We start from the raw sequence: 15297 nt of genomic DNA on the forward strand, positions 1-15297 counted from the left end.
TAAACAGAGATCTGAAGAGTGAGGCTCTCTGAGGGCTCGTCTGGAGGCTGACATTTGAAGTATGCCCTAGATGTTTTTCCAGACAGTGTTTTTATACGATTTTCTCCACAACACTTGTGATGTGTGTTTAATTGGAACAGACTGTCCTCGGAGCAGTTTTGACGAGCGATCGATATCTGAGCTCAAGGCCTCTAATTCCCAGAAAGAGAGGAAAGAAGGGGAAAAGAATGAGGCCCTAATAGCATAGCAGCCCACCACCAATGACAAAAATACATAGCTATTAAGACATCCGCATGGGAAGATCCACCAATACCTTGATGTAGAGACATTGGTAACTGTATTGACAAAGGAAGGATTTTCTGTTTGTTCATTTAGCCATTTCCTGATTCTTTTCTTCTGCAGCATATTTAAGCACCAACTACTGCCTGTGAATAATGGCAGGGTTTTCCAAATGGAATCTAAATCAAACTGAGTCATTGGACTGAGTCACCTGATAATGAGTCATAATCAAAGTAAATATCAAGTGATCGAGTTGGGAGAAAAACAGCAGGGAATGATTGTTGACCATGTTAAAAACGTATCAGGACTGAGATGCAGACCTGGGTTCAAATAGTATTTAGCTGTCTTTAAAATATATTTGTGCGTATGATTCAGCTTGCCTGGAGTGCCAGATGTGTGGGGTTTGCACTTTTGGGTCTGTTCCATTAGTTCCCTTGTGCCAAGCATGATCAATCAAGTGCAGCTAAAGTATTTGAAAGAAAACAAATTATTGTTTGGACCCCGGTTTGCTGAGATGACACACACTGGCCCAGCATGCTTTAGTATTGGTTTAAACACTGCTAGCAGGAGCCTTGCTGTGACCAACCACACATTCAGAACAGTCACAGAAGCCCTGTTTATACTTGGTGCTAACTTGCATCTTTTATCCTGATCTTGTCCACATTCTGATTGTGCCCACATTTTTAAACAGGTGTAGACAATCAAAAAGACATATTGTGATCCAATTGTGGCCAGATCATCCTGCCCAACTCCGGAGGTAGTCAGACACACATTGTGTAGACAGATCTGGACAGAGAAGCCATTTAAATCATCATTATACCATGGCAATATTGAATGCTAGTTTCTGATTTCCTTGAAGGGCATTCTTGAGCGTACATTATTTCCTTATAAGTCACGGTATATCAGCGTGGTAAAATTCAATGATTATAGTTCATTCTTGCATATTCTATGTTTGAGCTGCTTTTGAAAGCAAAAGTCGAATTAAAAACATGATTGCCATTGTTGAATTAGATTTTCATAATAGCAAGCTAGGACTGATGGTTTGGTTAGCAAAACTAGCAAGTAGGTTTGTTTGGTTACTAAATTCGTAGCTACTTCAGTGGATTTTGAACACATTTCTAGCAGCAAATGTGTTAAATTATGGCCATGGTACTTACAGTGGGGCAAAAAAGTATTTAGTCAGCCACCAATTGTGCAAGTTCTCCCACTTAAGAAGATGAGACAGGCCTGTCATTTTCATCATAGGTACACTTCAACTATGACAGACTAAATGAGAAAAAAAATCCAGAAAATCACATTGTAGGATTTTTAATGAATTTATTTGCAAATTATGGTGGAAAATAAGTATTTGGTCAATAACAAAAGTTTATCTCAATACTTTGTCATATACCCTTTGTTGGCAATGACAGAGGTCAAACATTTTCTGTAAGTCTTCACAAGGTTTTCACACACTGTTGCTGGTATTTTGGCCCATTCCTCCATGCAGATCTCCTCTAGAGCAGTGATGTTTTGGGGCTGTTGCTGGGCACGGACTTTCAACTCCCTCCAAAGATTTTCTATGGGGTTGAGATCTGGAGACTGGCTAGGCCACTCCAGGACCTTGAAATGCTTCTTACGATGCCACTCCTTCGTTGCCCGGGCGGTGTGTCTGGGATCATTGTCATGCTGAAAGACCCAGCCACACTGGGCCAATTGTGCACTCCCCTATGGGACTACCGTTCACAGCTGGTTGTGACACAGCAGGGGATCGAACCTGGGTCTGTAGTAACACCTCAAGCACTGTGATGCAGTGCCTTAAACTGCTGTGCCACTCAGGAGGCCCATAAAATACAAATTTTAATACCATGTGTAGACACATTTCAGAATGTAGACAAGATCAGGACAAAGGACCCATGTTAGCACCAGGTATAAACGGGGCTAGAGAGAGGCAAGCCAGAGATATCACCTTAACACAGCCACCAGCACACCAGCACACTGCAAACTCAGAACAGGACTGCAATCTTCCTCTCAGAGTATGGGATAAAACCAGGGAGGGTGTGCGGCTCAATGCCTGTGTCTTTGTTCTACTAGCCAAGCAGTGTAACCATGGTGCCTTGGGAGATGTGTCACTCAACTTCTTCCCAGGTCCCCGTACCCGACATGTTGATGTTGATGTTGTGGTCAGGTTATGACCTAAAAATGTAATGTCCTACTGCTGCCCGCCAAGCTGAAGCAAACTGGTATCATAGTGATGTATGTATGATGGCATGAGGGGAGTGTCCAGAGGAGAACACACAGATTGATAAATGGTTAGGACAGGTTGGCATGGCGTTGGAGAATGCCCTTCCCCCTGTGTAGATTTACACACACACACACACACATACATACATACATACATACATACATACATACATACATACATACAGTACATACATACATACATACATACATACATACATACATACATACATACATACATACATACATACATACATACATACATACATACATACATACATACATACATACATACATACATACATACATACATATACATTACATTACATACAGTACATACGCCTTTTTGTTTCTTATGCCTGGAGTAATAGTGGAGTTGATGGCCTTGGATCTGTACTCTTGATGTCTGAGCTGAAGAATACGCTGAAAAATGAGCTCTCTCCTGTCTGTCAGCTGCCTGTCAGGGTCGAGGAGAGAGGGAGGGGAGACTGTCTGAGAGACAGAAGGAGAGGCAGGAAGTCTTTGTTACAGTAGGCCTATATTTCTTCTTCCCCCTCCTACCTCCAGAGTAGCACCACAGCATACTGTCTCATCCATCAGAGGGGTTATGGTGTATAAGAGACTGGTGAAAATTAGGTCAGCAGAAATGGAAGACGGGTCTGAGACAGTGGGCACGTTGCAGAACATCTTTATTGCATTCACAATGCACAGATGATCAAATCTCACCACGTCCAGGAAAGTGTTTAAACGTGTCAGGAACCTTGTTGATATGATATAGCAATCTTCTGAAATGTGCAGTCTAAAATAAATAACACTTGGAACACCACTAGTATGTAGGAGTATAGGCCAAGACCGAGGCATGCTTATCTAGTCACCTACGAGTGAATCTGCTCCTTTGAAATGTAGTTAGAAACATTCTCCATGCCTGAATGCACCCCCGGCACTCAATCAAATCCATGCTCCCCACTTCACCTTTCCATATATATTACAACTGACACAAGAACAATTATAACCACTGAAATTATATCCCATCAATCACATGATTTAGGCTAAACGTGTGAATAGAATGAAGTACGAACTAAGTGTGGTGCTGCCATCAGTTGGTTATCACATGTAATCGCAAATAATGTGGAATGCACTCGTTCTCTACCTGAGAACACTTCAGGTATAATGCATCCGTATTCCGTTGAACACTACTGCCCTATTGCACCACCTAGTGTTCCTCAGTGAAACTGCCCATTGGAATCTTCATGAGAACGTGACAAAATAATCTGAAGCTTAAAGGTTTGTCATATAATTTAACTCGCATAGTTACTGGTAGTAATTGGTTGCTGTGAGTGAGAAGGTAGGAAAGTAAGCCGCTGTCAGTTTGTTTATACATGTACACTTTGTTACTCCTCCACCGTGCTGACTCCCTTCCAGTGCATACTGGGGTATCAGCCGGCCATAGCCCCATTGACCCTGAGACAGACTGAAGCCCCTGCGGTAGACGAGTGGTTTCGCCTACAGAAGGAGCATGCGGATCCATCCTGGTGATCGCATCTGGCTCCCCACCAGGAACCTCCCGCTCCGCCTGCCCTGCCGGAAGCTGAGCCCCCAGTTTGTGGGGCCCTTCAAGGTCTTCCGGAGGGTCAATGACGTAACTTATAGCTTACAACTCTCCACCAACTACTGGATATCACCCTCTTTTCATGTCTCCTTCCTCAAGCCGGTGGTTCCTGCCTCCCTGGCTGGTGTCGTCCCCTCCTGGATGGGACTCCCGCCTATGCCGTCAGGTCCCTCCTGGACTCCCAACGTTGTGAAGGTCGGCTCCAGTACCTGGTGGACTGAGAGGGGTACGGCCCAGAGGAACAATGTTGGGTCCCGGTGGCAGACATCTTGGACCCCAACATCATCCGAGGTTTACATCTCCACCGTCCAGACCGGCCCGATCCTCGCCCTCGGGGCCGTCCCCCTGGCTGGTGTCGTCCTGCGGCTGGAGCCACGTGCCGGCCCTAGCTATCTCATTACGCACACCAGCTCCCCATCATTAAGCACTCCTGGACTTCATTATCACCTTAATTACTCTCCCTTTATTTAGCCCTCTGTAGCCTAAGTCATCAAGCAGTGTTGTTTCCATTCATGTTCTGTAACCATCTCATGTTTTGTTTCTTTGCATTTTTTATTATTAAACTCACCTGCTTCCTGACTCCCGTCATATACGTGATATATAAATATATATGTACAGTACCAGTCAAAAGTTTGGACACACCTAGTCATTGAAGGGTTTTTCTTTATTTGTACTATTTTCTATATTGTAGAATAGTAGTGAAGACATTATGAAATAGCACATATGGAATCATGTAGTAACCAAAAAAGTGTTAAAGAAATCAAAATATATTTTTTATTTGAGATTCTTCAAAGTAGCCACCCTTTGCCTTGATGACAGAAAGTTTGGGCCCTCAGAACATCCTCAGTTTATGGGGGGATGGACTCTACAAGGTGTCAAAAGAGTTCCACAGAGATGCTGGCCCATGTTGACTCCTATGCTTCCCACAGTTGTCCTTTGGGCGGTAGACCATTCTTGAAACACAAGAGAAACTGTTGAGCGTGAAAAACCCAACAGCGTTGAGGTTCTTGACACAAACCTGTGTGCCTGGCACCTACACTCTTAGAAAAAGTGCTTTCTAGAACCTAAAAGGGTTCTTCGACTCAGCAGTCTCCGTAGGAGAACCCTTTGAATAACCTTTTTTGGTTCCAGGTAAAACCCTTTTGAGTTCCATGTAGAACCCATTACATGGCATATTCTACATGGAAACCAAAGGAGTTCTACCTGAAACCAAAAAGAGTTCAACATGGAACCATAAATGGTTCTCCTATGGGAACAGCCGAAGAACCCTTTTGGAACCCTTTTTTCTAAGAGTGTACTACAATAACCCGTTCAAAGGCACTTAAATATTTTGTCTTGCCTATTCACCCTCTGAAAATAATCTGAAGCGTAAAGGTTTGTCATATAATTTAACTCTCAAAGTTACTGGTAGTAATTGGATGCTGTGAGTGAGTAGGTAGGAAAGTAAGCCGCTATCAGTTTGTTTATACATGTCTTGGGAACAAGCTAAGGGTGTCAGATGCCCTGAAGCTACCTTACCCTGCGTTTGGTGATGTCATAGTGCCATGGGTGTCTTTACTACTGTGAATATGAAGGCCTGTATGTGTGCGTGTATGTGTGCTAGAGAGAGAATGCTTGTGTGAATGTGTATGTATGTATGTATGTATGTATGTATGTATGTATGTATGTATGTATGTATGTATGTATGTATGTATGTATGTATGTATGTATGTATGTATGTATGTATGTATGTATGTATGTATGTATGTATGTATGTATGTATGTATGCATGTATGTATGTATGTATGTATGTATGTATGTATGTACGTACGTACGTATGTATGTATGTATGTATGTATGTGTATGTATGTATGTAAGTGTGTGTGTGTGTGTGTGTGTGTGTGTGTGTGTGTGTGTGTGTGTGTGTGTGTGTGTGTGTGTGTGTGTGTGTGTGTGTGTGTGTGTGTGTGTGTGTGTGTGTGTGTGTGTGTGTGTGTGTGTTTGTGTTTGTATGTGTGTGTGTGTGTCTGACCTGAATTGCCCTAGTTGTGGAGGTGGGTTTAAGGTGTGAAGTCAGTCCTCTTGTCTCCTTTAACTGGAGAGGCGGTCCAGGCAGGTGACTCATTTCTGCATCTTACACATACACGCTAAACACACTGCTCAGCGTTTTGGCATCGTTTCTCTCACACGAGTATCTTGTTTTATTTTCTTTCCGTCAGGTCGGTGGCGGCAGACGTCATGGAGGCGGAGTTGTCTGACAGATACATCGCTGATGGGTTTACGTTTTTAGATACTGCGGTAAAATCTCTGGTTAGTCACAACATGAGATGCCTGGCCTTGGAGATTATGCTCTTTCTGGATGAAGTCTAGGCAGCGGCAGCCACTGATTTTCTGAATATCCAGGGCGGGAGGTGGTTGGAGTTGTCAACAAAGCAGCAGGACAGAAATATGATGCCAAGTTTTCAAACAACCAGTAGTTTCTTTGAGAAGATATGTAGTGATCTGTGCATTTGAAACAGCAGCATAAATACACCTGTTTCACTTTTACATGTCAACAACTGCATGACCACTGCTGCAGATGCTGCCACTGTTTTAACCAGATTAGATTATACTATTTAGAACGAGCAGCCAGCTCACGAGTGCACCAGGGAGAACAGTCATCACTAGTTTCCACAGCTACAAAGTCATAAAGCGCGCCTCATAAAATTTGATTTTAAACTTAACCTTAGCCCTAACATTAACCACACTGCTAACCTTATGCCTAAACCCTAACCTAACCTTAAATGAATTTTTACAATATAAACCATTTTTACTTTGTGGCTGTGGGTAACCAGGTAACTGGTTACCCACAGCTAGCCAGGTAACTTTCATTCTGAAATAACTCAATATTTCAGAGTTTAGAAAGACTTACAGAATAGCTAGCTGCTTATCAAAGGTAAATCAGCCAAAGTATGTCTCAATGTTTCTCAAAATTACTGTAGCTGGCAAATTAATCTGATCATGCTTTATGATGTTTTAGTCCACACAACATCAAATCAAACTTTATTTGCCACATGCACCGAATACAACAAGTGTAGACTTTACCGTGAAATGCTTACTTACAAGCCCCTAACCAACAGTGTAGTTCAAGAATAAGAACATATTTACCAAGTAGGCTAAAATAAAAAGTTATAATAAAAAGTAACACAATAAGAATAACAATAACGAGGCTATATACAGGGGACACCGGTACCGAGTCAGTGTGCAGGGGTACAGGCTAGTTGAGGTAATCTGTAAGTGACTATGCATAGATAACAACAGCGAGTAGCAGCAGTGTACAAGAGGGAAGGGTGTAAATTGTCCGGGGGCGATTTTTATGAATTGTTCAGCAGTCTAATGGCTTGGAGGTAGAAGCTGTTGAGGAGCCATTTGGTCCTAGACTTGGCACTCCGGTACCGCTGCCGTGCGGTAGCAGAGAAAACAGTCTATAACTTGGGAGACTGGAGTCTCTGACAATGTTATGGGCTGTCCTCTGACACCGCCTTATATATGGTGCCTGGATGGCTGGAAGCTTGGCCCCAGTGATGTACTGGGCCGTACGCACTACCCTCTGTAGCACCTTACGGTCAGATGCCGAGCAGTTGCCATACCAGGCAGTGATGGAACCATGCTCTCGATGGTGCAGCTGTAGAACCTTTTGAGGATCTGGGGGCCCATGCCAAATCTTTTCAGTCTCCTGAGGGGGAAAAAGTTTGGTCGTTCCCTCTTCACAACTGTCTTGGTATGTTTGGACCATGATAGTTTGTTGGTGATGTGGACACCAAGGAACGTGAAACTCTCGACCCACTCCACTACAGCCCCGTCAATGTTAATGGGGGCCTGTCCGGCCCGCCTTTTCCTGTAGTCCACGATCAGCTCCTTTGTCTTGCTCACATTGAGGGAGAGGTTGTTGTCCTGGCACCACACTGCCAGTTCTCTGACCTCCTCCCTATAGACCGTCTCATTGTTGTTGGTGATTAGGCAGACCACCACTGTTGTGTCGCCAGCAAACTTAAATATGGTGTTGGAGTTGTGTTTGGCCGCGCAGTCGTGGGTGAACAGGGAAAACAGGAGGGGACTAATTACACATTCCTGAGGGGCCCCAGTGTTAAGGATCAGCGTGGCAGACGTGTTGTTGCCTACTCTTACCACCTGGGGGTCGGCCCGTCAGGAAGTCCAGGATCCAGTTGCAGAGGGAGGTGTTTAGTCCCAGAGTCCTTAGCTTAGTAATGAGCTTCGTGGGCACTATGGTGTTGAACGCTTAGCTGTAGTTGATGAACAGCATTCTCACATAGGTGTTCCTTTTGCCCAGATGAGAAAGGGTGGTGTGGAGTGAGATTGAGATTGCGTCATCTGTGGATCTGTTGGGGCGGTATGCGAATTGGAGTGGGTCTAGGGTGTCCAGGATGATGCTGTTTGAGTGAGCCATGACCAGCCTTTCAAAGCACTTCTTGGCTACTGACGTGCCACGGAGCGGTAATCATTTAGGCAGGTTACCTTCGCTTCCTTGGGCACAGGGACTATGGTGGTCTGCTTAAAACATGTAGGTATTACAGACTTGCTCACGGAGAGGTTGAAAATGTCAGTGAAGACACTTGACAGTTGGTCCAAGCATGGTCTGAGTACATGGTCTGAGTACCCGTCTTGGTAATCCGTGGCCTTGTGAATGTTGAAGGTCTTTCTCACATCGGCTACCGAGAGCGTTATCACACAGTCATCCAGAACAGCTGGTGCTCTCGTGCACGTTCTATTAGTATGCATTAGGGGTATACTACAAAGCAGGATCAATTAGTGATCAAGGTAACTTTAGAATCAGCATCAACTTTATTCGCCAAGCACATTCACATATACTTAGAATTTTCTATGGTGAAATGGTGCTGTCACAGCCTCTGAAGCTAAGCAGGGTTGGTCCTGGTCAGTCCCTGGATAGGAGACCTGATGCTGCTGGAAGTTGTGTTGGATGGCCAGCAGGAGGCACTCTTATATATACACTGCATATACTGTATATCTCAATGCCCCAGTGCAGTGATTGGGAACATTACCCTCTGTAGGGTGCTGTCTTTAGGATGGGACATTAAACAGGTGTCCTGACTCTCTGTGGTCACTATAGATCCCATGGCACTGGGATCTTTAGTGACCACAGAGAGGGGTTACAGGAGTGCCCTAGCTAAATTCCCACCATCATGGCAAACCTAATCATTCCCAGCTTCCAATTTACTCATTCATCCCATCTCCTCTCCCCTGTAACTATTCCCCAGGTCGTTGCTGTAAATGAGAATGTGTCCTCAGTCAACTTCCCTGGTAAAATAAGGGTAGAAAAAACTGGTTGGTAAGTGATCAAATACTTATGTCATGCAATAAAATGCAAATTAATTACTTAAAAATCATACAATGTGATTTTCTGGATTTTTGTTTTAGATTCCGTCTCTCACAGTTGAAGTGTACCTATGATAAAAATTACAGACCTCTACATGCTTTGTAAGTCGGAAAACCTGCAAAATTGGCAGTGTTTCAAATACTTGATAAAGTTTGGACACACCTAGTCATTGAAGGGTTTTTCTTTATTTGTACTATTTTCTATATTGTAGAATAGTAGTAGTGTTAAAGAAATCAAAATGTATTTTTTATTTGAGATTCTTCAAAGTAGCCACCCTTTGCCTTGATGACAGAAAGTTTGGGCCCTCAGAACAGCCTCAGATCGTTGGGGGATGGACTCTACAAGGTGTCAAAAGTGTTCCACGGGGATGCTGGCCCATTCTTGAAACACAAGAGAAACTGTTGAGCGTGAAAAACCCAACAGCGTTGCAGTTCTTGACACAAACATGTGTGCCTGGCACCTACACTCTTAGTAAAAAAAGGGCTTTCTAGAACCTAAAAGGGTTCGGCAGTCTCCATAGGAGAACCCTTTGAATAACCTTTTTTGGTTCCAGGTAGAACCCTTTTGAGCTCCATGTAGAACCCTTTACACGGCGTATTCTACATGGAACCCAAAGGAGTTCTACCTGGAACCAAAAAGGGTTCTACATGGAACCATAAATGGTTCTCCTATGGGAACAGCCGAAGAACCCTTTTGGAACCCTTTTTTCTAAGAGTGTACTACAATACCCCGTTCAAAGGCAGTTAAATATTTTGTCTTGCCTATTCACCCTCTGAATGGCACACATACACAATCAATGTCTCAATTGTCTCAAGGCTTAAAAATCCTTCTTTAACCTGTCTCTTCCCCTTCATCTACACTGATTGAAGTGGATTTAACAAGTGACATCAATAAGTCATAGTTTTCACCTGGATGTGGTATATTAGCTGTGGTATATTAGCCATATATCACAAACCCCAGAGGTGCCATTATTGCTATTATAAACTGGTTACCAGTATTAGAGCAGTAAAAATAAATATTTTGTCATACCCATGGTATATGGTCTGATATACCATGGCTGTCAGCCAATCAGCATTCAGGGCTCGAACCACCCAGTTTATACTGTGGTATATACTTAGGTGATATATACTTGGGTGGTATATAAGGTGGTTTAAACTTGGGTGAAAGTGTGTTCATGGTCCACCGCAAACTGCACCATTAATACCCTTACATGATATCAGGTTGAGATTGATTAGTATTTTGCACATGGTGGACAGTGGACAGACACACTATCATGCAATTATATACAGGTGACCTACATAGACGAGCATGCAAACAGCTAGGCAGGGTTGGCTTGGCTTTTTGCCACAGTAGGTGTGAAGACGTCACCATGATCTTTCAGTCAAATGTGTCTATGATGAGATTTGGTGAGTCAAGGTTTTCCAGTGAGTCACGTCTGTGAATGAAGGAGCAAAAGACTGAATTTATGTCTCCCTCTCATTCTCATCCTCCTCTTTCTCTTCGATACGCCTCTATCTACTCTCCACCCTTCAACAGACACACACACACAACCACCAAACACATGCACACATACGGACACACACTTACAGGCTCTACACTGAGTGTATTGTACAGTAGCTCTCCTTAGGCCAGCTCCTTTCAGTGTCAGCCCAAGGCCCATCCTGGCAGACCTCCATGGTGTTCAAACGGTGTTCTCACACAACCATTCAAACACACACACAGGGGAGTAGGGAGCTGTTGTGAGTACAGGTGCAGGTTGGATGGTAGGATCGGGTGGGGGGATGTTAGACTTCACTCCACGTCTTCTGGGGCTGTTGGTCTTTTGTCTTATAGGTAGTAGGTACTGTGGAGTGGACCACTGTGTAGTATTGCATAGTTGTTGTATTTGTCTTTGATCTAAGTTTATGTGGAAGTGTAGGTACAAACATAGGCATGCTCATTGACACTCGCACATCCTTATGCAATGCACATGAACACCAGTGGCGGTCAGTGCCGTTTAAGATGAAGGACGATTGTGTTCCCTGTACCCATCCTGAGATTGCTACAACCTAGCCTATGAATGTAAGTTTACAACGTAGGTGCACAGGTCAAGAGAATTTTGAGTAAACAAAGTGGCAGTCAGTGACACATTCAATACCGCCTTGCACACTCTTGCCTGCATCTAGCTGATCTAGGGTGTAATCATTAGTCCAACAGTTCCAAATGAGAGTTTCTATTGGACAAATTCAGGTATGTTTATCCCCGTTTCATTCCGTTTGCTTCCGTTTAAGAAATGTTTTTCAACAGAATCAGAAGAACGTGTACACCCCTGATCACACGAAAACGGTTCACTTTCATAGCAGCCACATAAAAACAGCAATGAGCGCTTTGCTCGTTGTATGTATAATTCCTTCTCGCAACTATATAAGTGCTCTCCTCCTCTCACCTCTTCCCTTCGCTTGTGGACATCAGCGCACAACACATCACATGTCTGTGACCAGGAGAAAAAATCTTTCCTAGCCAAACCTTCATATCATGACCACTAACCACTACACACAGCCTACCTCATTGTCACGTCTTAGTCAACTAGAACTACTAGAACTAACGCATTAGTAAACCCTCTACAATCAAAGCAGTTTAGCAATTACACCGGGGTCCAGTGTAATGGCAATACATTTATAAAAACAAAAGGTTACATTGACATAGAAGAGTTCTAGTGTTGGTTAGCCATAGCCAGCTAGCTAACATAGCATCCCTCTCTGTTTGAGCCGGGTGTTTGAGTAGGCTGCATTTGCAAGCTATTTTTTTTTAAATGTGTAGCTCTCTCTTTCTTGCTTCTCCTTCATTTAGGAAGAAACAGATTTGTTCAAAACGGATCAACTATTGTCTTTCTCTCTCTTAGTCAGCTATTCACCCCATTTTATGCACTGCTGTGCTAGCTAGATGTAGCTTTTGCTTTCAGTACTATATTCATTATCTGATCCTTTGATTGGGTGGACAACATGTCAGTTCATGCTGCAAGAGCTCAGATAAGTTGGAGGATGTCCTCCAGAAGTTGTCATAATTACTGTGTAAGTCTATCGAAGAGCGTGAGAACCATGAGCCTCCTAGGTTTTGTATTGAGGTCAACATACCCAGAGGAGGACAGAAGTTAGCTGTCATTCAGCTACACTAAGGTGTTACGCTACAGAGTGCTGCCGAGGCTACTGAAGGCCTTCATTGCAAAACAGTGTGTTTTAATCAATTATTTGGTGACATGAATATATTTAGTATAGTTTAATCTACAAAGGATCACTTTTTTAACATTTCACTATTTTTTATTGTTATGAAATTCACTGAGGAGGTCCTCCCCTTCCTCTTCTGAGAAGTCTCCACTGATGAACACATACATAACCGCATGCACATGCACACACCAAAAAACAAAGAAAAACACACATTTGTTAGTCCCAGCATTCCTCAATGATTCCACAATGTGAACAGAAGAGGTGGTGTGGCTGCCACTGCCTATTGGTTCAGACTTTTATTTTGGCATGTAAACAGAACCTTGGCTTCTCTTTTCCTGGAAATATGACAAGAATGGGCAAGCAAAACCATTTCTCAGCTAGGAGAGAGACCCTTGTCAGCTGAGACCCTGGGAAGATAGAGGCTATAGAGTACAGACCTCAAGGCTATAATCAACATGCACACGAGCACACACATACACACACGCACAAGCTTTCATGCAAACTGCAGACTCTCTGCAAAGACAGGCAGAACACCTACTCACTCGTAAGTCGTATTTAAAACAGATGTTTTATTTAGAAGTTTCAAAACTTTAGTACACAAACTGTAGCATCCATATACCTGTACATGAGTACAATAATGAAATATAGAAAACTCAAATAAGTTTGTTCTTTGGGTTTGTAAAGAGGATTGCGGCTACATTGCCAGACACTCAACACTTTGGACAAGTGAAGTGTGTGTTTTGAGCAGTTGAAACTTTTCCATCTATAAGAATAACATTAATTGGCTTTATAATTTGAAATAAAAAACAAGGTTTGAATGGTCGTGTTTAAAACATGCTGAAATGTACATTGCCGTTGCATTCAAGATATGACAGTCATATTTACATTGTTAGATAACACATTTAAATCAGTGACTCTGCTCTACTTTAGAGAGTAGCACTGTAATACTGAATCCATTGCAACAGTGAGAGCACATGAAGCTCACTTTTTCTTATTTTTCCCTGAGATCATTTGGACAGTTGGCTGGTCTATTCTCCAGGCTTCAGGGGTCATAGTGGTGCATAGCTAGGTTCTAACGTGTCTGGTCCAAGTGTCAGAGCAGGGACAGGTTGTGCTGGGGGCTTGCTGTCTCCTGGAGGTAGCTCACCTGCCAGGGGAGGCCCAAGGCTGGAGACGGGTCCACAAACGCATCCATGTAGCCCTGAGCGCAGGAGGCCCACACCCCCGTCTGGTACCCCAGCCCCTCGCCCACCTGGGTGTACCTGATAGAGCTGGGCAGCTGCTCCAAGGGGTTCCCTTTCCCACAGTGTCCGTGTAAGGGGTACAACTGGCCCTCGGTGGAGTAGCAGGGGTAGTGTGGTGAGGGTGGACACGAGGAGCCCATGCTGTCCATGTAGAGGTGTGTCTCTGTTGGCAGCCTGTGAGGATGGGTGCCCTGCTGGGGCTCTATCTGGTGGGGGAGTGATGCCTGGTGCCAGGAGATGTAGCTTTGGGGCTCCTGGCGAGGAGCGACTGTCACCCTGGGCGGGTCCAGCCGTGACGTCCTCACCATTCCCAGCGCCAATGGCCCCCCAGCCGGCCTGTGGCACTCCCGGTGGGAGCAGGGCTTACTGGGGGGGTTGGAGCTGAGGAAGACAGACAGGGCTGAGATGCGGTTGATGGCCCTCTGCAGGGTGGAAATCTTGGAGAGCCTCTTGCCGCTAAGGTCGTGGTTGAGAGCCACACGTAGAGCATTGAAGGCCTGGTTGTAGTCCAGGATGCGTTTGCGCTCACGGACGTTGGCAGCCACACGGCGGGCCTTGGAGCGGACTGGGCGGCTGCGCTTCTTGGCCTGGCCCTCCTCAGGATCGTCGCTGGGGGGGCTGCTGGCTGAGCCCTCACTGTCCTGGAAGGGGCCCTTGGGGTTTCCGTCGCTCCCTTCGTTATCCTCCCCCTGACCCAGCATGCACAGCTCCAGCTCCTCCTCAGAGAACTCCTCTGACCCTGCCAGGTTTCTGCAGATCATCATCACTGGCTGGCCGTGGAGCTATGGTGAAGGTTGTTGTTGTAGTTGCTCTGTAGCCACTGACTACTTAGTAGTTGCTGGAGTGTTCGCAAAGTTGCCGTTGCGGTGCCAGGACCTCCTTTGCTGTCGATCTGTGGCTTGTTCTGAGGGGCTGCCTGTCAGGTTGGTGTTGGGTGCTGTGTTTTGCGGCGTCTTTCACAGAGCTGTCAGTCGGGACGTTGTTGGGTGCTGTGTCCTGACAGCCCTTGTCTCCTCCTCCTCTCCTGGTGTCCTGTGATTACCTATGTTTCTGCGGGACGGCCCTGCCTGCTTTTTAAAGCCAGCCCTCCTCCTCCAGTCACATGGTACAGTCACCCATGAGGAATGGTGCTCTCTCTCTCTACCTGGTTTATGGGCACCCTCCAGGCAAATGGCGCTGTCACCTCCTCCTCCTCCTTCTCCTCCTCCACAGACACTCCCTCTCATACCTTACAGGATCTCTAAGTGTTTCAGCAGTTCCACAGCCTTGTAATACATAACAAGCAAAAGCAAAGTCCTCATTTTTGGCATGACAATTGACTTTTTCTTGACATCCACCTATTGATTATTTTTGGTATATACCGTATCTAGG

At 44.7% G+C, this 15297-nt stretch overlaps 1 protein-coding gene across 1 annotated transcript; it reads right to left on the reverse strand.

The window, feature by feature from the left end:
• Window positions 1-13775: 13775 nt before the first annotated feature.
• On the reverse strand, window positions 13776-14687 carry LOC109872658 (class A basic helix-loop-helix protein 9-like). The gene is made up of 2 exons (XM_020463971.1): window positions 14251-14687; window positions 13776-14202 (listed from the first exon to the last, which is right to left on the reverse strand). The coding sequence occupies exons 1-2, from the start codon at window positions 14685-14687 to the stop codon at window positions 13776-13778; spliced, it is 864 nt and encodes a 287-aa protein (XP_020319560.1).
• Between the last annotated feature and the right edge of the window lie 610 nt (window positions 14688-15297).

The sequence above is a fragment of the Oncorhynchus kisutch genome, linkage group LG28, assembly GCF_002021735.2.
Source record: "Oncorhynchus kisutch isolate 150728-3 linkage group LG28, Okis_V2, whole genome shotgun sequence".
NCBI lineage: Eukaryota > Metazoa > Chordata > Actinopteri > Salmoniformes > Salmonidae > Oncorhynchus > Oncorhynchus kisutch.

Coding starts and splice junctions, on each gene's coding strand:
- LOC109872658 (XM_020463971.1), bottom strand. CDS start 14,687: ATGATCTGCAGAAACCTGGCAGGGTCAGAGGAGTTCTCTGAGGAGGAG. Junction 14,203..14,250: donor TGCCACAGGCCGGCTGGGGG/GCCATTGGCGCT, acceptor GGACCCGCCCAG/GGTGACAGTCGCTCCTCGCC.